This window comes from Entelurus aequoreus, linkage group LG15, assembly GCF_033978785.1.
Source record: "Entelurus aequoreus isolate RoL-2023_Sb linkage group LG15, RoL_Eaeq_v1.1, whole genome shotgun sequence".
In the NCBI taxonomy this organism is placed as follows: Eukaryota; Metazoa; Chordata; class Actinopteri; order Syngnathiformes; family Syngnathidae; genus Entelurus; species Entelurus aequoreus.
Genome location: NC_084745.1, coordinates 47,515,096 through 47,539,222, shown reverse-complemented (window position 1 = coordinate 47,539,222; position 24,127 = coordinate 47,515,096). Strand labels below are relative to the sequence as shown.

The 24,127-nt window shown below is 39.1% G+C and overlaps 1 protein-coding gene across 11 annotated transcripts in view; it reads right to left on the bottom strand.

The window, feature by feature from the left end:
* si:ch211-285f17.1 (sickle tail protein) overlaps window positions 1-24,127 on the bottom strand; it is a 351,576-nt gene that overhangs the window by 252,803 nt on the left and 74,646 nt on the right. For 4 of the 11 annotated variants that reach the window (XM_062021654.1, XM_062021656.1, XM_062021657.1 and 1 more), the window contains exon 1: window positions 5,130-6,106. The exons of 1 other annotated variant lie outside the window; for it this stretch is intronic. In XM_062021654.1, the coding sequence (XP_061877638.1) occupies window positions 5,130-5,448 (319 nt within the window). In that variant the 5' untranslated portion in view covers window positions 5,449-6,106. Of the gene's footprint in view, window positions 1-5,129; window positions 6,115-24,127 lie in introns of those variants that run through there. 6 more of the 11 variants (XR_009821210.1, XM_062021659.1, XM_062021653.1 and 3 more) reach the window with 6 other exon arrangements.

Genomic DNA, 24,127 nt, shown 5'->3' with positions numbered 1-24,127 from the left:
GTCATTCACAAACAACGATGGGGCGAGGGTCACCACTTTGTCAACAAATGCGTGAGCAAATTGTTGAACAGTTTAAGAAAAACCTTTCTCAACCAGCTATTGCAAGGAATTTAGGGATTTCACCATCTACGGTCCGTAATATCATCAAAGGGTTCAGAGAATCTGGAGAAATCACTGCACGTAAGCAGCTAAGCCCGTGACCTTCCATCCCTCAGGCTGTACTGCATCAACAAGCGACATCAGTGTGTAAAGGATATCACCACATGGGCTCAGGAACACTTCAGAAACCCACTGTCAGTAACTACAGTTGGTCGCTACATCTGTAAGTGCAAGTTAAAACTCTCCTACGCAAGGCGAAAACCGTTTATCAACAACACCCAGAAACGCCGTCGGCTTCGCTGGGCCTGAGCTCATCTAAGATGGACTGATACAAAGTGGAAAAGTGTTCTGTGGTCTGACGAGTCCACATTTCAAATTGTTTTTGGAAACTGTGGACGTCGTGTCCTCCGGAACAAAGAGGGAAAAAAACATCCGGATTGTTATAGGCGCAAAGTTGAAAAGCCAGCATCTGTGATGGTATGGGGGTGTATTAGTGCCCAAAACATGGGTAACTTACACATCTGTGAAGGCGCCATTAATGCTGAAAGGTACATACAGGTTTTGGAGCAACATATGTTGCCATCCAAGCAACGTTACCATGGACGCCCCTGCTTATTTCAGCAAGACAATGCCAAGCCACGTGTTACAACAGCGTGGCTTCATAGTAAAAGAGTGCGGGTACTAGACTGGCCTGCCTGTAGTCCAGACCTGTCTCCCATTGAAAATGTGTGGCGCATTATGAAGCCTAAAATAGCACAAGGGAGACCCCCGGACTGTTGAACAACTTAAGCTGTACATCAAGCAAGAATGGGAAAGAATTCCACCTGAGAAGCTTCAAAAATGTGTCTCCTCAGTTCCCAAACGTTTACGGAGCGTTGTTAAAAGGAAAGGCCATGTAACACAGTGGTGAACATGCCCTTTCCCAACTACTTTGGCACGTGTTGCAGCCATGAAATTCATATGGAAACGAGGGTTTGTATATCTGGTGTATGTAGTTGAGATGTTTCATGAGAGAAGAGCGCGTGAGTGTGCCAGAGTTTGCTGATGGCAGTCATCAAAGAGTTACGAGGCCTTTTTCAGGAACGTTATGTTGCTTTGGCCAACTTTTTCACAGTGTAGGCATTTTTTGAACGTATTTACGTCAATAAATAGACTTAGTGAGGATGAGTGACAAAAAAAAGGTAGATTTTACTGTACGATTATCAGTGTTAGGCAACTCACTTTAAAAAAAAGTAATAGATTACAGTTGCTCATTACTTTCCCAAAAAAGTAATTTAATTACTCACGGAATGATTCTTTAATAGATGGAATTAATTACTAGAGAATGTATTTAATGGTTAATTGTTTTTGTTACTTTTATGTATGTACTGTATGTAGTTGAGATGTTTCATGAGAGAAGAGCGTGCGAGTGTGCCGGAGTTTGCTGACGGCAGCACATGTGAGATGTTTTTACTGGGAGTTTATAAAGCGATTGAATGAGCGCCAATGGCTGTGTCTTGTAGGATATTTATTGTTGATGATTGTCACTTCATTGAATATTCACTATTCCCCCATAGTAGTAGAGTGCGCGTGTGTGCACGTGCGATGGCTGCCGCTTGCACAAGTAAAGAGCTGCTTCCTGATGGGAACTTGTTGGTATTCTAAAGTGGTCTTATCCACGTCGAAAGTAACATACGTACATAATCAATACATAATTAATGAGATTACTTGCTAATAGCTATAGACTTAATAAGGTAAAAATAAAGACAACTTCAGATTGTTTTCTTTGTCATACTTAGGCCAAAAATAGAACAAGCACATTCTGAAAATGTACATATCCCAAATAATCCTCTTCGCAAAACGCTTCAAGTTAGTTGAAAATTCTGAGGAAAAAACTGGTGCCGTTTCAAAAACACCATGAAGAACACAATGAACTTAGACTTTGTCTCAGTGTTTTTACACAGCCATTAAACTTTCAGCACTTCCTGTTCACCATTAAAAACAAGTTTGGAAAAACAACCGAGTGTTTCCTCAAACCCCCGCATTGGTGAAATCCACAACCGCCACAACACATTCATTCGATTGTCAATCGTCAAAATGACACCATAATAGCCAAATTAAAGGTAACATCACTACAAACTTAACCAATGTGAACAGGTTAGATTGAAGCATAAAATCAAATCGAACAAACAAATGTAGAAACACACATTTTTACAACGGAGTTCAGGGTGCGCATCATGCATTCAACCAATTGCGAGCGCTGCACGGAACTCTAACTACAAAGATGGTCATGTTGACTTAAGTCTTCGCATCTTACTGTTTCGTTATTTTATCCGTTGAAAGGATACTCTACAATGAAAGAAGGTATTGCGTGTCGCTTCAGCATCAGTCTGCCGCCATCCGCTGCCAGCCACAACAGGGCGCTTAAAGTTTGATGTGGGTTGGACTTGAATTGCTATCGCGACATCCAGTGGACACATTTAGAACCGCAGTTTCTTTCATTGAAAAAAATGCAGCTCGTTTTTATATTTGCCAACTGATCTTGCGGGTTTGCGGGCCAGATTAAACCTGTGTGCGTTTGACACCCCTGGTGTAGTGGATCCTTTGCCATTAACCCTTGTGTGGTGTTCAGGTCTGTGGGACCCGTTTTCATTTTTTTATTAAAAGAAAAATTATACAATTAATACATTTTTCAAACTGAGACTCACTGACTTTGGTTCATTTTCTGTGAAGAACATATATCAGAATATATATTTAATGACCACACACCATACACCCCCACTACACATTTCTATTACATATAAGACGTCCGTCTAAAAATGCCTGTACTATTGAATCTATGTGAGTTTTACCAGAATCAGGTATTTTGGTAAGGTTTACAAATACAAAAAATAGGTTTTACTCATAATGACAGTATAACTGCCACACTCAATATGACAGTTATTTAAACATAACTCCTAAGTCACACATGCCCAATGGCTAAAAATGCCTGAAGAAATTTATTTTTGTGAGTTTTACTGGAAAAAAATATATTGTAAGGTTTGCAGAGACATAAGTTCGTTTTTTTACTCAATATGACAGTATAGCTGTCATACTATATATGAAAGTTATATAAACATAACTCCAAAACCAAACATGCATTATGTCTAAAAATGCCTGTAATATTGTATCTGTGTGAGTTTTACTAGAATCAGTTGTTTTTGTAAGGTTTGCAAACACAAAAATGAGGTTTTACTCACTATGACAGTATACTGTCTGTCACAGTTCAATTAAAAGTAGAACAGAGGAACCCAAGGATGCAGATGGATTGTGAGTAAAACAGTTCTTTACTTAACGAAAAAACACTCACAACCATGATCCAAAAATAGGAGATAAGAAAAAGAGCACTGTGACAAAAAGAACAAAAGCTAATATACAAAACTAACTCAACTTGAGTCAGAGTTGCAAGACGTGCAAACTACCAAAGTACACACCAAGCTGGATGGCACTGGAAACAGCCAAGAAGGTAAGTAGCATAAATTCAAGGAGCACTGATCATATAAGGGAGCGACCCGCCACAATCAGACATTCCGATACACACACACACAGCAGGCCGAGACAGGAGGAGGACAGAGTGTAGGTACTAGAGATGCGCGGTTTGCGGACACAACCGCGGAGTCCGCGGATAATCCGCGGGTCGAGCGGATGCATGACGAAAAAAATAGATTTTAAATAGATTCGGGCGGGTGGCGGTTGAACCAATTCGGAAATATATATACATAGTTAAATGTTGTTACCCACATACGAGAAACGAGCAGCACTCTTTGAAACAGGCAATTATTCATCAGGCACTGCTGCAGCTGTCACGCCAAATTTCTTCCCCCCCCCCCATTTACTTCCGGGGCTGCGTCCAATAAAGTCACAAAGTTGCCGGGGGTCCTTAACCGGCACGCGACTGTCCTGTTTCGCGCCTGTCTTCAGATTCCAGCAGCTGTCAAAGACGAAGTATCCTTCCAGCGACGGGCAGTCAAAGCCGAAGTGCTATCGATCGCTGTCAATGACGTAAGAGGAAACATGACCACGGAAGTAAATGGGAGGGGGGGAAGGTTTTTGTAGGGGGGATAAATTTGGCGTGACACAACACAACACAACAGCAGAAGAAGAAAAAAATAAAAAGATGGCAACGCCGGCAGCAAACGTGGTACGCGACAAACTAAAAAAGGGACTACTAAAGACCAGGGGAAAAAAATAACAATAATAGTCAACACTTTCTTAATGGAAATGACAATAATATTATAATAATGATAAATAATATTATCACGCATTAATATCTCTTAGCCTCTAATGCGTGGCCAAGATATATTAATGCGTGGCACGCATTGAATGTCTCTGCTGCATTGGATCAGTCTCCTTTCTTTAACAGGCAAAAGCTTTCTAACCTCACTAATGCCTTGCATCGTCTATATTAGATATATAACAACGGGTGGGTGGCGGGCGGTTGGGGTTTTGATAAAATGTTAGTTCGGGTGGATGACGACTTTTGTGATGCGGTTGCGGATGAAATAATTGCCTATCCGCGCATCTCTAGTAGGTACACAGAACATCAGAGGGTTCAAATGTGCGAGAAAATGAGAGCAGACAGTGTTGACAAACAATGTTGCAACCTTGTGTGGGAATCACAGGTGCAGAAACACAAAAGAAGAATCTGGCAGAAATGTTTTCCATGCAACGTTCATATTGTTGTTACTCAGCCATTGTTGTGGGTCTGGTGGACCCGTTGCATTTGGTGGCTTTTAATGCCTCACCACCAAACACTTTTATGTTAAAATACTGAACAGATGTTTTTTGTGTTTTTCTGTTCAGTATTTTAACATAAAAGTGTTTGATGGTGAGGCATTAAAAGCCACCAAATGCAACGGGTCCATCAGACCCACAAACGCTGGCTGAGTAACAACAATATGAACATTACACAAGGGTTAAATGACCATGGCGTTTTTAATCGCGGTTCATAGTAAAAGCGGTTAGGAGGAAGATGAAGAAAATGTGCAGATTATATGTCCAAGATGACTTACTCTGTACAGAGCCTTGTTCCTGTCTGGGTGTTTTAGGCAGGCTGGTTCTGCTCTTAGAAGGGTTGGACTCCGTGGCCGGTCCCGCTTCACCCGGGCCCCGTGCGTCGCTCCGTGCCTTGTCCTGGGGCCCGGCGGCTGATAGCGATTTCTGTTTGGTCAGCACGCCGTCAGTGCCCGCCCTCATCAGCTTCTCGCCCACGCTGAGCAGCCGGGCCTGACCGGCCAAAGCGGCCGTGCCGGGGCATTCCTTCCTGGGAGAGGGCAGCTTGGACGCGGCCCTGGCCGACGGAGGCCGGGCCAGCCTGGAGGCTTTAGACATGCTGCGTGGCGGGTAGAGCTCAGTCGGTGTGTGACTCCGGGCCGTGTCCTGTGGATTCCCTCAGCTCCCGGTGGCTCTCCAGCGTGTTGTGACTGGTGCAGGTAGGCTGGGAGGCCAAAAGGAGGGAGGGAACTTTTGGGAAGCCTAGGACTGAAGGAGGGGGGGGGGAGTGTTATTAGCTCTTTTGAAGATGGTCTCCTCTCCTGGGATCTTCTTCCAAAACAAACTCGGTGTGTATAAACCTGTGGAGTGGCAGGACAAACTCTGCCAAAACTAACAGAATCATAAATCTGACGTCCACTGCTTGACGGAGCTTCTGATAAGGCTCATCATTCCTACCTCGTGTGTTTGGTTTCCATGTTAGTTAGCCCATTGTTCTTGAGTCTTGAGTCTTATTTGTTGAGCATGCCAGGAGTCGGTCCGGAGAAAAGAAAAAAAAGGCCAATAAAAAATGCTAAGAGAGAAAGTCCTCCTTCAGGTGCAGCTGCTCAAACTGTTCCAGATGTGAGCGCCCTGCTTGGTGTCGTTACGTCAATCCCCAGAGTTCTTCCCGTGCCGCTTCCACTCCTCCTCCTCCTCCTCCTCCTCCCTCATTCATCCTCGTCTTTCTCTCCGTCTCTTGTCCCCCAGAGTCCGGACCGAGCGTGCACTCTCTTCACATGTCAGACGACGATTCCGGCGAGCCGAGTCAGGAATCAAGCGCTTGCCTTCGCTCGCCGGCGGAATTTACGGGAGGATTAAAAAAAAAAAAAGCGCAAAACGAGCGTGTGTGGGTCGATGCGAGTTGCTGCGCCAAAAAACATCAGCTGTGACAGAAGTGGGGGGGGGGGGGGGAGGGAAAAGGAGGAGTTGGCTGAAGGAGAGGCAGCGAGGAAGAGAAGATCACAGCTTTGAGACTTTCTTTGCCATGAGACAAATTGCTAGGAGCGAACACTTGGCCTACAAACAGAACTGCGGCGATGGTTGCCAAACAAGTGTGTCGCCGGCGGAGCAACTTTCCACCCGCAAAGAGGATTTTGCGGCCATCGCTGGATTGGGAATTGTGCATTTCGCCGAAGCTTTGATCGGCGAACTCTGGAGACGGGTTCATGACAGAGGCTGTTTCATCCCCGTGCCAATGACACTTGTGTAATGCGCGGGGTCACCATTGCGTGCTCGCAGACTCCACGCCAGAAAAATGGATTATAGATTGCCAGAGGATCCAGCATGGCCGTGGAACATGTTACAAAAGAGCAACAGTCTGCAGTGGACTGACTGGCCGATCGATCCGGTTTTTGTAAAAAATGTACGCGATTAGTCATGATTAACTCATTTGTGTACTCTAGCCCAGTGGTTCTTAACCTTGTTGGAGGTACCGAACCCCACCAGGTTCATATGTGCATTCACCGAACCCTTCTTTAGTGAAAAAGAAAATGTTTTTTTTCAAATTCAAGACAAAGTTAAATGTTTTTGGTAACACTTTAGTACGGGGAACATATTCTAAGTAACAAAGACTTAATTTAGAGTTATTTGGTTAGGGTTAGAATAAGGCCATGCCAAATAAGGCATTATTAAGTACTTAATAATGACTAGTTAAGAGCCAATATGTTACTAATTTGCATGTTAATAAGCAACTAATTAATGGTGAATATGTTCCCCATACTAAAGTGTTACCATGTTTTTTTCACTGGTGCACAAAATGAACCGTGCATGAACATCACCTTGTTCAAACAACAAAACCAACACAGTGCATAAACTCACAACAAATTACACACCTGCAAACCGGTCAGCTGTTGCCGTATCCGTAATATGCCGATAGGGAGAAGTTTGTATTTACACGATGAGTCGGGTGTGTTTTGACCTCCGCCGAACCCCTGAGGCTGACTCACCGAACCCCTAGGGTTCCATCGAACCCAGGTTAAGAACCACTGCTCTAGCCTTTAAAGGCCTACTGAAAGCCACTACTACCGACCACGCAGTCTGATATTTTATACATCAATGATGAAATCTTAACATTGCAACACATGCCAATACGGCCGGGTTAGATTAGTAAAGTGCAATTTTAAATTTCCCGCGAAATATTCTGCTGAAAACGTCTCGGTATGATGACGTTTGCGCGTGACGTCACGGATTGTGCGGACGTATTGGGACACCATTGTGGCCAGCTATTAAGTCGTCTGTTTTCATCGCAAAATTCCACAGTATTCTGGACATCTGTGTTGGTGAATCTTTTGCAATTTGTTTAATGAACAATGAAGACAGCAGAGAAGAAAGCTGTAGGTGGGAAGCGGTGTATTAGCGGCTGGCTGCAGCAACACAACCAGGAGGACTTTGAGTTGGATATGCGCTACCGTGAGTACGCAGCTTTGGCTTCCAAACATTTGATCGCTTGCCCGTACGTGCGTGCCGCTATGTGCATGTCACGTACGTAACTTTGGGGAAATATATGTGCTGTATGAACTTTACGGAGGTGAACGGTACTTTGGGCTGTGGGATTGAGTGTGTTGTGCGGGTGTTTGAGTTGTATTGGTGGGTAATATGGACGGGAGGGGGGAGGTGTTTGTTATGCGGGATTAATTGGTGGCATATTAAATATAAGCCTGGTTGTGTTGTGGCTAATAGAGTATATATATGTCTTGTGTTTATTTACTGTTTTAGTCATTCTCAGCTGAATATCAGGTCCCACCCGCCTCTCACAGCATCTTCCCTATCTGAATCGCTTCCACTGCCCTCTAGTCCTTCACTCTCACTTTCCTCATCCACAAATCTTTCATCCTCGCTCAAATTAATGGGGTAATCGTCGCTTTCTCGGTCCGAATCGCTCTCGCTGCTGGTGGCCATGATTGTAAACAATGTGCAGATGTGAGGAGCTCCACAACCTGTGACGTCACGCTACTTCCGGTACAGGCAAGGCTTTTTTATCAGCGACCAAAAGTTGCGAACTTTATCGTCGATGTTCTCTACTAAATCCTTTCAGCAAAAATATGGCAATATCGCGAAATGATCAAGTATGACACATAGAATGGACCTGCTATCCCCGTTTAAATAAGAAAATTTCATTTCAGTAGGCCTTTAAATAGACCCCCTTTTTAGACCAGTTGATCTGCCGTTTCTTTTCTTTTCTGCCCCCCTCACCCATGTGGAAGTGGGGACACAGGTCCGGTGGCCATGGATGAAGTGCTGGCTGTCCAGAGTCGGGACCCGGGGTGGACAACTCGCCCGTGCACCGGTTGGCGACATCTCTGCGCTGCTGACCCGTCTCCGCTCGGGATGGTCTCCTGCTGGCCCCACTATGGACTGGACTCTCACTATTATGTTAGATCCACTATGGACTGGACTTTCACAATATTATGCTAGACCCACTCGACGTCCATTGCATCCGGTCTCCCCTAGAGGAGGGGGTGGGGGTCACCCACATCTGCGGTCCTCTCCAAGGTTTCTCATAGTCATTCACATTGACATCCCACTGGGTTGGGAGTTTTTCCTTGCCCTGATGTGGGATCTGAACAGAGGATGTCGTCGTGGCTTGTGCAGCCCTTTGAGACACTTGTGATTTAGGGATATATAAATAAACATTGATTGATTGATTGATAGTGCCTTTTAATGCCATTCACAAACATCGATCCTGTCCAGCTGACGAGTGACTAGCATCGAATAATGTGTCTCCCATACACAGTTTAGAGCAGGGGTGTCAAAGTCATTTTAGCTCAGGGGCCGCATGGAGGGAAATCTATTCCAGAGTGGACCGGAATGGTAAAATCATGGCATGATAACTTGAAAATAAAGACAACTCCAGTTTGTTTTCTTTCGCCAAAAATAGAACGAGTACATTATGAAAAACGTACAAATCACAAATAATCCTCTGGACAAAACACTTGAAAATTCTGAGGAAATTGGTGCAGCTTCAAAAACACAATGAGCTTCGACTCCGTCTCAGTGGATCTACAAAGCCAGGATCAAAGTTTAAGTCACATGCTTTTCTGGGATTGAACAAAAAACACAACATGTAAACTCTTCTAGGCATAGGCGCCAATCTACATTTCTGCCAGTGGGTGTATTAGTGTTGCCCCGATACCAAAAGTATTTCAGTACTTTTTCTATACTTTTCCAAATAAAGGGGACCACAAAAAATGTCATTATTGGCTTTATTTTAACAAAAAAGTCTTAGGGTACATTAAACATATGTTTATTATTGCAATGTTGTCCTTAAATAAAATAGTGAACATACTAGACAACTTGTCTTTTAGTAGTAAGTAAACAAATAAAGGCTCCTAATTAGTCTGCAGTAACATATTGTGTCATTTATCTACCTATTATTTTGATTAATCTACTTGTGCATTTACTGTTAATATCCGGTTATTTCCTGTTTCAACATGTTCTATCTACACTTCTGTTAAAATAAAATAATCACTTATTCTTCTGTTGTTTGGATACTTTACATTAGTTTTGGATGATACCACAAATTTGGGTATCAATCCGATACCAAGTAGTTACAGGATCATACATTGGTCATATTCAAAGTCCTCATGTGTCCAGGGACGTATTTCCTGAGTTTATAAATATAATACAAATTTAAAAGAAACTAAAGGAGATTTTGTGATGTTCAAGAATATCGATGTAATCATAGTAGGGCTGCAACTAACGATTAATTTGATAATCGATTAATCTGTCGATGATTACTTCGATTAATCGATTAATAATCGGATAAAAGACAAACTACATTTCTATCCTTTCCAGTATTTCATTGGAAAAAAAACAGCATACTTGCACCATACTTATTTTGATTATTGTTTCTCACCAGTACATGTTGCAGTTTATAAAAATAAAAATATATATATTTTTAAATACCGTATTTCCTTGAATAGCCGCAGGGGCGTTAATTAATTTAAAACCTCCTGTCACACCTGCGTTTACCGGAAACCGGCGGGATGGCCGTGCATGCGGTAATTATTTTAAAACCTCTTCTCACTCCGGCGTTTACCAAAAGGAATCCATAAAATTTAGGCGTGCGCTTTGAGTGTGATGTAAGCATACCATCATGAAAAGCACATTTAATTAAAAAAAACGTTATTATGGTCTTACCTGTACTTATAAATAGAGTCCATTTGCAGCTCCTTCTGACCAAAAGCATCGATAACTTGTTTATAGAAGTCTTCCTTATTTTCTTTCTTCAGTTTTAAAAGTCTCTGTTTCGATGGAGATATTCCTTTAATTATTACCTCCTGCTTCGATTGAAAGTCCAGTTTAGAAAACTGTTTTATTTTATGTATGTAATCCTCCATTTTAAAAGTTCAGGCAGAGGACAGAAAAAAAAATCTCTTGCTGCGTGTGTTCACTTCTTCTGCAGTACCGGAAGTCGCAAGAAGGATCACTAGCGCGGCAGCGCCCTCTACCACCAGGAGGCGGGAGTCATTTAATGACTTATACAGTATTTCACACACGCAGCTACGGTATATTAATAAAACATAGCTGCTTACTGTTCTCTTTAGCATACTGTACAGGTATTCAATAGCTTGGACCTTAAATCCTACTGAAAAGCTCTTTATCTTTTTTCCTTTGTGCGATTGTAAACTACTGAAAGCAGTTTCCTCCATTTTGAAAATGAGGACAGATGCGTCACTCGTGACGTAACGAATTTGACCCGGTGGAAGTTCTAGCCATATGCTAAATATTTTGCGAAACGAGTTTGACCCGGCGAAAATTACAGACATGCGATAATAAAATTAATATTTTGCGAAACGAATTTGATCCAGCTTCAATAATAAACCGGCGATAAGGCCAAGCATGCGTTAATTATTTTGAGAAACGAGTTTGACCCGGCAGTAATTCTAGACGTGCGAATACTATATTCCCTGCGCCAATTCAAGGAAATACGGTAATATCTAAAAAATTGCCTCTGCGCATGCGCATAGCATAGATCCAACGAATCGATGACTAAATTAATCGCCAACTATTTTTATAGTCGATTTTAATCAATTTAATCGATTAGTTGTTGCAGCCCTAAATCATAGTAGTATCGACTATATACGCTATTGTACGTGGTATCATTACAGCGGATGTTAGGTGTAGATCCACCAATGGCGTTTGTTTATATTGAGTTGGTGCTGCAGGGAATTCTGGGAATTTGTTCTGTAGTGTTTATGTTGTGTTGCATGTATTCTTCCAAAATGTTTTTGTCGTTGTTGTTTCGTGGGGTTTTACTATATGGCACATGTTTATGACAGTGTTGGCATTGTTCATACTGCCACCTTTAGTGTGACATGTATGGCTGTTGAGTAAGTATGCCCTTCATTCGCTTGTGTGCAATGTGTTCAAAGTCAAAATGAATGTGTCATTAGTTCATTATTGGGCATAATAAAATCTTGGCTAGGCTTTGTTAATTATAGTCTATATGATTTGTGACTTTTTTTATTGTGTAAAACGGACCAAACTCGCCACAATATTAACAACAGCAAGATTCATTTTTCAAAAATTATTTTAAAGATTGAAAATTGCCAGTCACCCTTTACTGTGTACGTCTTGCTTGGCCCCGGTATGAACCATTTGCCTGGCTAACAGAATTGCTATTGTGACATCCGGTGGACACATTTAGAACAGCAGTTTCTTTCCTTTAAAAAAAAATAAATAAAAAAAAGCAGCTCATTTTAATACTTGGCAAACTCATCACGCGGGCCGGATAAAACCTGTTTGCGAGCCTGATCCGGCCCGCGAGCCACAGGTTTGACTCGCCAGATAATTAGAGATGTCCAATATTATCGGCATGCCGATATTATCGGCCGATAAATGCTTTAAAATATATTATCGGAAATTATCGGTATCGTTTTTTTTATTATCGGTATCGTATTTTTTTATTTTTTTATTAAATCAACATAAAAAACACAAGATACACTTACAATTAGTGCACCAACCCAAAAAACCTCCCTCCCCCATTTACACTCATTCACACAAAAGGGTTGTTTCTTTCTGTTATTAATATTCTGGTTCCTACATTATATATCAATATATATCAATACAGTCTGCAAGGGATGCAGTCCGTAAGCACACATGATTGTGCATGCTGCTGGTCCACTAATAGTACTAACCTTTAACAGTTAATTTGAGTCATTTTCATTAATTACTAGTTTCTATGTAACTGTTTTTATATTGTTTTACTTTCTTTTTTATTCAAGAAAATGTTTTTAATTTATTTATTTTATTTTATTTAAAAAGGACCTTATCTTCACCATACCTGGTTGTCCAAATTAGGCATAATAATGTGTCAATTCCACGACTGTATATATCGGTATCGGTAATTAAAGAGTTAGACAATATCGGAATATCGGATATCGGCAAAAAGCCATTATCGGACATCCCTACAGATAATATGTCTTACCTTATACACACACCATAATAAAACTGGTATGTTGAAGCACAGTACAATCCATCAAGTGGTGCGGCTTCATAGCTTACTAAAGTCGTACTAAAACATTTTGATAGATTTTTGAGCGCCGTGTGTAACGTTCTATATTTTCAATGGAACATATAAATATTGGTGTTGTTTACTTGAGTCATATTGCAGTCTACATGTATCTCTTATGTGTGACTGCCATCTACTGGTCACACTTATCATTACACCATGTACCAAATAAAATAGCTTTGAGGTCGGTAAGCACAACCAAAATTATTCCTTACATAAGGCGCACATAGCCATCTCTATGCTTCGATGTCTTTTCCTAGCGGAATTTGCCTTTTGTTCGTTTTTGGTTTAGGCTTTCCATACCTTTTTACGTGCACGCTGTCTACCGCTGTGCTCTGCGTATTGGGATCACGACAAACCATCCCCCACGCGTCCCGACTTCGACAAAGCAATGAACTACCTGCCACCACCTACTGATATGGAGTATTACACGGTTACCCTGCCAAGGTCTACACAGCACAGGCACTAAACAACGGCGCATTATTATAATTATTGATTTACCAAAAAAATAATTTTGGGACCAATTAGGTGCACTGTAAAAACTGAAATCTAAGTAAGATTAAATATCTCACATAAGGGTGATATTTGCTTATTTTCTGTCTGATAAGATAATTCTTCTCACTAAGCAGATTTTATGTTGAGTGTTTTACTTGTTTTAAGTGTTTTGGTCCTAAATGATCTCAGTAAGATATTACAGCTTGTTGCTGAGATTTGATGACCTATATTGAGTAAAACATGCTTGAAACTAGAATATCAACTGTTGCAAAGCTGTGTCATCAACACTCACAAGTATAAAACTACTTTTTTAAAGTAATCATTTCTAATTTCAAGCATGTAGACACAAAAATCTTGACTTTGACACAATTGTGTCTCATATTAAAACAGATTGTTTCAATGAAACAATAGAAAATACGTACTTATATAGTAGTACAGTTGTTATTAGTGAGAATATACTTATTTTAAGGTATTTTTGGGTTCATTGAGGTTAGCTAATTTGACTTGTTATGGAAAGTCTTGACAAGCCGAATTTTCTTGTTCTATTGGCAGATAATTTTGCTTAGTTCAAATAAAATACCCCTCATTTTTGTATTTGTTTTTGTTCTTATTTTTGAACACTGACTTTTTGCAGTGTGAAGTTGCATCATTTCCCACGGCACACCAGACAATATCTCACAGTGGCACAGTGGTTGAAAAACACTGCTGTATATAATACACCCCCTTTAAAAGTAGATACGATCAACCTGATTTATCCTGTTGAGGAAATTGCCGACAGCTGAAGAAAAACGATGAAAAAGATGCACCGTGTGCATGTTTGATCCATTTTCCACGTTCCTCCTGCACTGCAAAAAGTCTGTGTTCAAAATCAAGAATTTTTTTTTACAAAAACGAGGGGTATTTTACTTGAACTAAGCAAAATTATCTGCCAATAGAACAAGAAAATTTGGCTTGTCAAGACTTTCCAAAACAAGTCAAATTAGCTAACCTCAACGAACCCAAAAATACCTTCAAATAAGTATATTCTCACTAATAACAAGTACACTTTTTTTGGTAGGAAAAAAAAATTAGACCTTTTTTCTCAATATTTTGAAAAATATTCTTAAATTAAGTAAATGCTCGTGCCATTATCTTGACATAATGATATGCGCTCGGCATTACATTTCTTGAAACCAGCAAACATATACTAAAAACTAATTTATTGTTCTTAATGGAAAGGCAACAAGGCAACCGCTTGTTACTCTCGGGGTCTACTAGCCACTCAGGCAAATCATATTGTCTAAAAATGCATTTTTCCATGGATAACATGACATCATCGCGCCAAGTGCGTGCTCTTTCAGTCAATTAGTGCACAAGGAATAAATACATACATACCTACATACATACATACCTACATACATACCTACATACATACCTACATACATACATACATACCTACATACATACACTACCATTCAAAAGTTTGGGGTCACATTGAAATGTCCTTATTTTTGAAGGAAAAGCACTGTACTTTTCAATGAAGATAACTTTAAACTAGTCTTAACTTTAAAGAAATACACTCTATACATTGCTAATGTGGTAAATGACTATTCTAGCTGCAAATGTCTGGTTTTTGGTGCAATATCTACATAGGTGTATAGAGGCCCATTTCCAGCAACTATCACTCCAGTGTTCTAATGGTACAATGTGTTTGCTCATTGGCTCAGAAGGCTAATTGATGATTAGAAAACCCTCGTGCAATCATGTTCACACATCTGAAAACAGTTTAGCTCGTTACAGAAGCTACACAACTGACCTTCCTTTGAGCAGATTGAGTTTCTGGAGCATCACATTTGTGGGGTCAATTAAACGCTCAAAATGGCCAGAAAAAGAGAACTTTCATTTGAAACTCGACAGTCTATTCTTGTTCTTAGAAATGAAGGCTATTCCACAAAATTGTTTGGGTGACCCCAAACTTTTGAACGGTAGTGTACATACATACAGCCCGGCCCCCAGCCACATTTTTTTTTTTTTAACAAATACAAGGTGTGTGTGTGATGCAAAGTGTTCTGGGTATTTGTTCTGTTGTGTTTATGTTGTGTTACGGTGCGGATGTTCTCCCAAAATGTGTTTGTCATTCTTGTTTGGTGTGGGTTCACAGTGTGACGTATATTTCTAACAGTGTTAAAGTTGTTTATACAGCTACCCTCAGTGTAACCTGAATCGCTGTTGATCAAGTATGCGTTGCATTCACGTGTGTTCATACAGAACCCCCACATATCTTGTGACTGGGCCGGCACGTTGTTAGAATGGATGAAAAGCGGACGTGACGACAGCTCGTAGAGGACGTTAAAGGCAGTGCCTTTAAGACACGCCCCCAAGACTGTGGTCCGGGTGGACTACGAGATATAATGACTGATGAACACCTTCGTTGGATAATGAAGGTTGCCTCAGCTCAAAGCCTGAGCCCCGACATTAATGAACTAGCATCCCAGAAAAGATGGCAGGTATCTGGCTTGGGCACATCAGATTAGATCAGTGTGTTGCAAACTGAGCAGTTTAAAGTCCTGAATGGTTGGTTTATTCATTGTCGTTTTATTTTCAAATGGATTAGCCTGTGGAAAAAGTTAATGTTGATATTTACCTCAAAAGGCTGCAAATAGAAAAGAGGCATTACATTTTTATTTAAATTGTATTTGATATGCCATTGATATTTTTAAATTATTATTATTATTATTATTTGAAACTCGATTTTGCATGTGACTATAAAGTTATATAAGCCTTGCTTGTTCAATATTCAATGCAAAACTTGTTTGGGTCCCTATTAAAAGGTTCATTTGTTCAACCTTGGCCCGCGGCTTTGTTCAGTTTTAAATTTTGGCCCACTCTGTATTTGAGTTTGACAACCCTGGTATAGGGTCATCAAATCTCAGCAAGAAGCTGTAATATCTTACTGAGATCATTTAGGACCAAAACCCTTAAACCAGTGGTTCTTAACCTTGTTGGAGGTACCGAACTCCACCAGTTTCATATGCGCATTCACCGAACACGAATTATTATTATTTTTTCCAAATTCAAGACAAATATATATGTTTTTGGTAACACTTTAGTATGGGGAACATATTCTAAGTAACAAAGACTTAATTTAGAGTTTTTTGGACACTAGGGGAACATATTCTAAGTAATAAAGACTTAATTTAGAGTTTTTTGGACACTAGGGGAACATATTCTAAGTAACAAAGACTTAATTTGGAGTTTTTTTGGACACTAGGGGAACATATTCTAAGTAACAAAGACTTAATTTGGAGTTTTTTGGACACTAGGGGAACATATTCTAAGTAATAAAGACTTAATTGAGAGTTTTTTGGACACTAGGGGAACATATTCTAAGTAACAAAGACTTAATTTAGAGTTTTTTGGACACTAGGGGAACATATTCTGAGTAACAAAGACTTAATTTGGAGTTTTTTGGACACTAGGGGAACATATTCTAAGTAACAAAGACTTACTTTAGAGTTTTTTGGACACTAGGGGAACATATTCTAAGTAACAAAGACTTACTTTAGAGTTTTTTGGACACTAGGGGAACATATTCTAAGTCAGGGGTCACCAACCTTTTTGAAAGCAAGAGCTACTTCTTGGGTAGTGATTAATGCGAAGGGCTACCAGTTTGATACACACTTAAATAAATTGCCAGAAATAGCCAATTTGCTCAATTTACCTTTAACTCTATGTTATTATTAATAATTAATGATATTTACACTTAATTGAACTGTTTAAAAGAGGAGAAAACACGAAAAAAATGACAATTCAATTTTGAAACATAGTTTATCTTCAATTTAGACTCTTTAAAATTCAAAATTCAACCTAAAAAAAGAAGAGAAAAACGAGCTAATTCGAATCTTTTTGAAAAAATGTAAAAAAGAATTTATGGAACATCATTAGTAATTTTTCCTGATTAAGATTAATTTTAGAATTTTGATTACATGATTTAAATAGGTTAAAATCCAATCTACACGTTGTTAGAATATATAACAAATTGGACCAAGCTATATTTCTAACAAAGACAAATCATTATTTCTTCTAGATTTTCCAGAACAAAATTTTTAAAAGAAATTCAAAAGACTTTGAAATAAGATTTAAATTTGATTCTACAGATTTTCTAGATTTACCAAAATAATTTTTTTGAATTTTAATCATAATAAGTTTGAAGAAATATTTCACTAATATTCTTCGTCGAAAAAACAGAAGCTAAAATGAAGAATTAAATTAAAATGTATTTATTTTTCTTTACAATAAAAAAAATAAATTTACTTGAACATTGATTTAAATTGTCAGGAAAGAAGAGGAAGGAATTTAAAAGGTAAAAAGGTATATGTGTTTAAAAATCCTAAAATCATTTTTAAGGTTGTATTTTTTCTCTAAAATTGTCTTTCTGAAAGTTATAAGAAGCAAAGTAAAAAAAATAATGAATTTATTCAAACAAGTGAAGACCAAGTATTTAAAATATTTTCTCGGATTTTCAAATTCTATTTGAGTTTTGTCTCTCTTAGAATTAAAAATGTCGAGCAAAGCGAGACTAGCTTGCTAGTAAATAAATACAATTTAAAAATAGAGGCAGCTCACTGGTAAGTGCTGCTATTTGAGCTATTTTTAGAACAGGCCAGCGGGCTACTCATCTGGGGCCGTACTTATCAAGCTTCTTAGAATTACTCCTAAGAAGTCTGTTAAGAGTTGACTTGAGAGTAAATAAATTATTCGCTGAAAGCTGCACTTAAAAGTTAGTTATCAAGCGCCTTACTCACACTTTCAGCGAAGTGTAGGACTGAATCTTAAGTGTCACACTCAGAGCTGAATTACGACATTACTATGTGCCGTAAACGGAATTTTAGGTGACGTCATTTCTGTGTCCATAGAAATGACCAATCACGGAAGGGAATCCGTTGTCTAAGAATAAAGAAATATCTTGGAAATATTTAAGTGGACAATGGGAGTGTATATTTTGACAATAAACTACAAAATAATACAAAACAAACTAGTCCCCGCCGGCACTCACGCTACCGCTCCCTCTCTTCTCTTCTCTCGCCCACACACCCACTTACGTCACTCACCTCACGGCCACACACATACGCTACTGTCATAACATTTTATTTCCAATTCATTAATTAGGCAACTAATTTGAAACTGGTGTGGGCGGCTCTATATATACTAGCCCACTGCAGACACATGCAGAAATCAACAAGGAATCGAAAAGTATTAAATCTGTGACAAAAATAATATCCGCTCTGTCTATACGATACCGTTTGATCAGCTGCTCGTCATCAAAAAAAACAAAACATTGTTCCGTTCCCTGAACGTTCGCGCACGTCTCTCTCGCCTCAGTGCCATCCCCTGCTGGCAACTCCTAACCACTTAAGACACCTCTGAAGGTCTCTTAAATATCGTGGAGAGTAGGAGTGATTCTTAGACTTAAGAACGTTGATAAAAAGCTTTTATTCTTAAGTTTGAGAGTAGGACTAAATTTCGCAAATTCTCAGGACTTAAGTGTAAAATGGCACTCTAAGAAGCTTGATAAGTACGGCCCCTGGTCCTTAAGGGCTACCTGGTGCCCGCGGGCACCGCGTTGGTGACCCCTGTTCTAAGTAATAAAGACTTAATTTAGAGTTTTTTGCACACTAGGGGAACATATTCTAAGTAACAAAGACTTAATTTAGAGGTTTTTGGACACTAGGGGAACATATTCTAAGTAACAAAGACTTAATTTAGAGTTTTTTGGACACTAGGGGAACATATTCTAAGTAACAAAGACTTAATTTAGAGTTTTTTGGACACTAGGGGAACATATTCTAAGTAACAAAGACTTAATTTAGAGTTTTTTGGACACTAGGGGAACATATTCTAAGTAACAAAGACTTAATTTAGAGTTTTTGGACACTAGGGGAACATATTCTAAGTAACAAAGACTTAATTTAGAGTTTTTGGACACTAGGGGAACATATTTTAAGTAACAAAGACTTAATTTAGAGTTTTTTGGACACTAGGGGAACATATTCTAAGTAACAAAGACTTAATTTAGAGTTTTTGGACACTAGGGGAACATATTCTAAGTAACAAAGACTTAATTTAGAGTTATTTGGACACTAGGGGAACATATTGTAAGTAACAAAGACTTAATTTAGAGTTTTTGGACACTAGGGGAACATATTCTAAGTAACAAAGACTTAATTTAGAGGTTTTTGGACAATAGGGGAACATATTCTAAGTAACGAAGACTTAATTTAGAGTTTTTTGGACACTAGGGGAACATATTCTAAGTAACAAAGACTTAATTTAGAGGTTTTTGGACAATAGGGGAACATATTCTAAGTAACAAAGACTTAATTTAGAGTTTTTGGACACTAGGGGAACATATTCTAAGTAACAAAGACTTAATTTAGAGTTATTTGGACACTAGGGGAACATATTGTAAGTAACAAAGACTTAATTTAGAGTTTTTGGACACTAGGGGAACATATTCTAAGTAACAAAGACTTAATTTAGAGTTTTTTGGACACTAGGGGAACATATTCTAAGTAACAAAGACTTAATTTAGAGTTTTTTGGACACTAGGGGAACATATTGTAAGAAACAAAGACTTAATTTAGAGTTTTTGGACACTAGGGGAACATATTCTAAGTAATAAAGACTTAATTTAGAGTTTTTTGGACACTAGGGGAACATATTCTAAGTAATAAATACTTAATTTAGAGTTATTTGGTTAGGGTTAGGGTTAGAGGGTTAGGGTTAGGGTTAGAGGGTTAGGGCCAGGGTTAGAGGGTTAGGGTTATAATAAGGCCATGCCGAATAAGGCATTAATAAGTACTTAATAATGACTAGTTAAGAGTCAATATGTTACTAATTTGCATGTTAATAAGCAACTAATTAATGGTGAATATGTTCCCCATACTAAAGTGTTATCATGTTTTATTACTGGTGCACAAAATGAAGCGTGCATGAACATCACCTTGTTCAAAGAACAAAACCAACACAGTGCATAAACTCACAACAAATGACACACCTGCAAATCAGTCTGCTGTTGCCGTATCCGTAATACGCCGATAGGGAGAAGTTTGTATTTACACGATGAGTCGGGTGTGTCTTGACCTCCGCCGAACCCCTGAGCCCGACTCACCGAACCCCTAGGGTTCCATCGAACCCAGGTTAAGAACCACTGCCTTAAAACAAGTAAAACACTCTAACATAAAATCTGCTTAGTGAGAAGAATTATATTATCAGACAGAAAATAAGCAAATATCACCCTTATTTGAGATATTTAATCAGTTTTTGCAGTGTGCGAGAAGCACGCCTGACACAGCGAAGACTGTATGGATATGAAATATTATCAGGGTGGCCAAAGATGAAGCAAAGCAGATTGACCTACATAATTTCCCCGCTGATGACATATTCAGATCCGAAAGGACCCCGTGGGAGTCGCCGCCTGTCTGACGGAAGAGGATAGAAAACATCATTAGCGTGTGATTGGATATCGGAAACATGTGGGATTGTCGGCCTGCGTCACCGCTAAGACTGGGTTCAACATGCGACCAGGGATTACGTCAAAGGAGGACGAGCAGGACCGCGTATAGGTTGGACTTAAAGTACCGGAGTGTGGTTACATGCTGCTTCTATTTAGGAGGAGATGAAAGCCAGCCTCCCAGCCACTTCTTGGTGTACAGTACACAAAGAGAGGCAGAGCTTTAAAAATAGCATTGAGTTTAGGGAAGGCTATAATTTCAGCTTTCTCCTCGGTTTGTGCAAAATGTGATGGTTCGTCAAGCGCGGCTTTGGACCAGATCGTAAAACCTGATGTTGACACGGCCTCGGCTTAAGGGATAGGTAGGAAAGTACCAGCAAACATTGCTAATATGAATGTGGAAAAAGCACTTCTCTTCAAAAAAATCCTAAATCCAGACTGTGATACGTATCACGCTCAAAATGTCATTACTTTTTCCCCAAAGTTTCACCTATAACTTTTTGAGCAATACTGCGAACTAATAAACAGACAAACAAACCTCAGAGAATCCAAGGACAAATGATGATATTGCAAAGTCTGTGCATTTGTTTGTTTTAGAGATGTCCGATAATTGCTTTTTTTTTTTGCCGATATTGTCCAACTCTTAATTACCGATACCGATATATACAGTCGTGGAATGAACACATTATTATGCCTATTTTTGTTGTGATGCCCCGCCGGATGCATTAAACCAGGGGTGTCCAAACTTTTTCTACTGAGGGCCGCAAACGGAAAAATTAAAGCATGTGGGGGCCATTTTGATATTTTTCATTTTCAAACCATAACAAAATATATGGATTTTTTTGTATTTATTTTACCTTTAGGGGTCCCGGGGACCCATAAAGGGTCTCAGTTATTAAAATGTTAAAAATAAGTCTAATTTGTGTTATTATTTTTTATTTAACGCTTACAGTAAATCTCAATAAATATCAACTTAAAAAGAAAAAAAGGTTTTATGGCTTTTCTGTCAAAAACAACTTTGTTTTTTATAGTAAAACTGAAATATGCAGTATTTAGTCATTAGAGCCCTAAAATATAAATAATGCAGGACACCATTGATTTTAATTATTTAATATTTTTGAGTCATCACAGTGAAACGATAAATAAAATCCCATTAAATATATTTGGGATCCAAAAGGTGCCCCACTCATAAAGTGATACATTTTTATTTATTTATTCTTTTTTTTTACTTTCATCACTTAAGTTACGAGATCAACTTCAGATATATCTGTCAATTTTACATTTTAACTATTATTTTGTTTATTTTATGCTCTTTTGTCAAAGAAAACTTTGTTTTTATATGGCTACTACACTATATATGCAATATTTACCACATAAAACATTTTAAAGTGAAAAATTTGAACTAACGGGAGCTTTGAAAATAATTAATTATAACATGGATTTTTTGTCATTATTTTTTTTTGAGCAATGGCAAAAAAAAGAAAAAGAAAGAAAGACAAAAGAAAAAAACCAGCCTGCATGGCAGCTTTTGTGTCAACATTGCAACTTTTTCTCGTTAGATTTCACCTCATTCCACTTTTTGTAATGTTATTTTTTATTTTTTGCAATAGCATTTCCAGAATGTGTGGCGGGCCGGTAAACAATTAGCTGCGGGCCGCAAATGGCCTCCGGGCCGCACTTTGGACACCCCTGTAATAAACAATGTAACAAGGTTTTCCAAAATAAATAAACTGAAGTTATGGAAAAAAATGCCAACATGGCACTGCCCTATTTATGTATATTGTAGCGTCCCGGAAGAGTTAGTGCTGCAAGGGTTTCTGGGTATTTGTTCTGTTGTGTTTATGTTGTGTTACGGCGCGGATGTTCTCCCAAAATGTGTTTGTCATTCTTGTTTGGTGTGGGTTCACAGTGTGGCGCATATTTGTAACAGTGTTAAAGTTGTTTATACGGCCGCCCTCAGTGTGACCTGTATGGCTGTTGACCAAGTATGCCTTGCATTCACTTGTGCGTGTGAAAAGCCGTAGATATTATGTGATTGGGCCGGCACGCAAAGGCAGTGCCTTTAAGGTTTATTGGCGCTCTGTACTTCTCCCTACGTCCGTGTACACAGCGGCATTTTAAAAAGTCATAAATTTTACTTTTTGAAACTGATACCGATAATTTCCGATATTACATTTTAAAGCATTTATCGGCCGATAATATCGGCAGTCCGATATTATCGGACATCTCCAGTTTGTTTGTCCGTCTGTCACTTCCAAACAGGCTGCAAGAGGGTTCACTCTTTGCATCCGTCCAAGCAGTTTCACTTCTATAGTGGGATAATACAAACAGAGTGAACCCTCTTGTCAGTCATGCACTCTTTCTGTCTCTGTGGGTGGAGGCCAGGCGGGCCGCTGGCATACACAGACAGACACACACTAGGGTTGTACGGTATACCGGTATTCCGGGACGCTACAATATACACCCCCCCGCTACCCACCCCCCAACTTCGCCCACGAGCATGACCCAAATTCCAAGCTGCTGTTTTGAGGCATGTAAAAAAAAATAATGCACTTTGTGACTTCAATAATAAATATGGCAGTGCCATGTTGGCATTTTTTTCCATAACTTGAGTTGATTTATTTTGGAAAACCTTGTTACATTGTTTAATGCATCCAGCGGGGCATCACAACAAAATTAGGCATAGAAATGTGTTAATTCCACGACTGTTTATATCGGTATCGGTTGATATCGGAATCGGTAATTAAGAGTTGGACAATATCGGAATATCGGATATCGGCAAAAAAGCCATTACCGGACATCTCTAATAATAATATGACTCCTTTAATGGGCCCTATAAGCCGGTGTGACTTTTTGTATGAAAAAAGACCTGACTAGACCATTCATCGGCAGTGCGCCTTATGGTCCAGAAAATACGGTAAATTAGCAAATCCATTAGTAGTAGTTTTGAGAAAATAATACAACCAGAAATGGCCTAATACAGGCATGTCCAAAGTGCGGCCCGGGGGCCATTTGCGGCCCGCAGGTCATTTTTTTATTGGCCCCACGGCCCATTTTAAAATACGATTGAAAAAATAAAAAACATAAAAAGTGGTATGAAAGACCAAACAGGTGAAATGTAACAAGAAAATGTTGCAATGTTTACTCTAATAACACTTTCTTTAAAAAATAATAATGAATCAAAATCAATGCCATTATGAATTATTGACCTATCCAAGGCTCCAATTACGTCACATTAAATATTGCACTTTGAGATA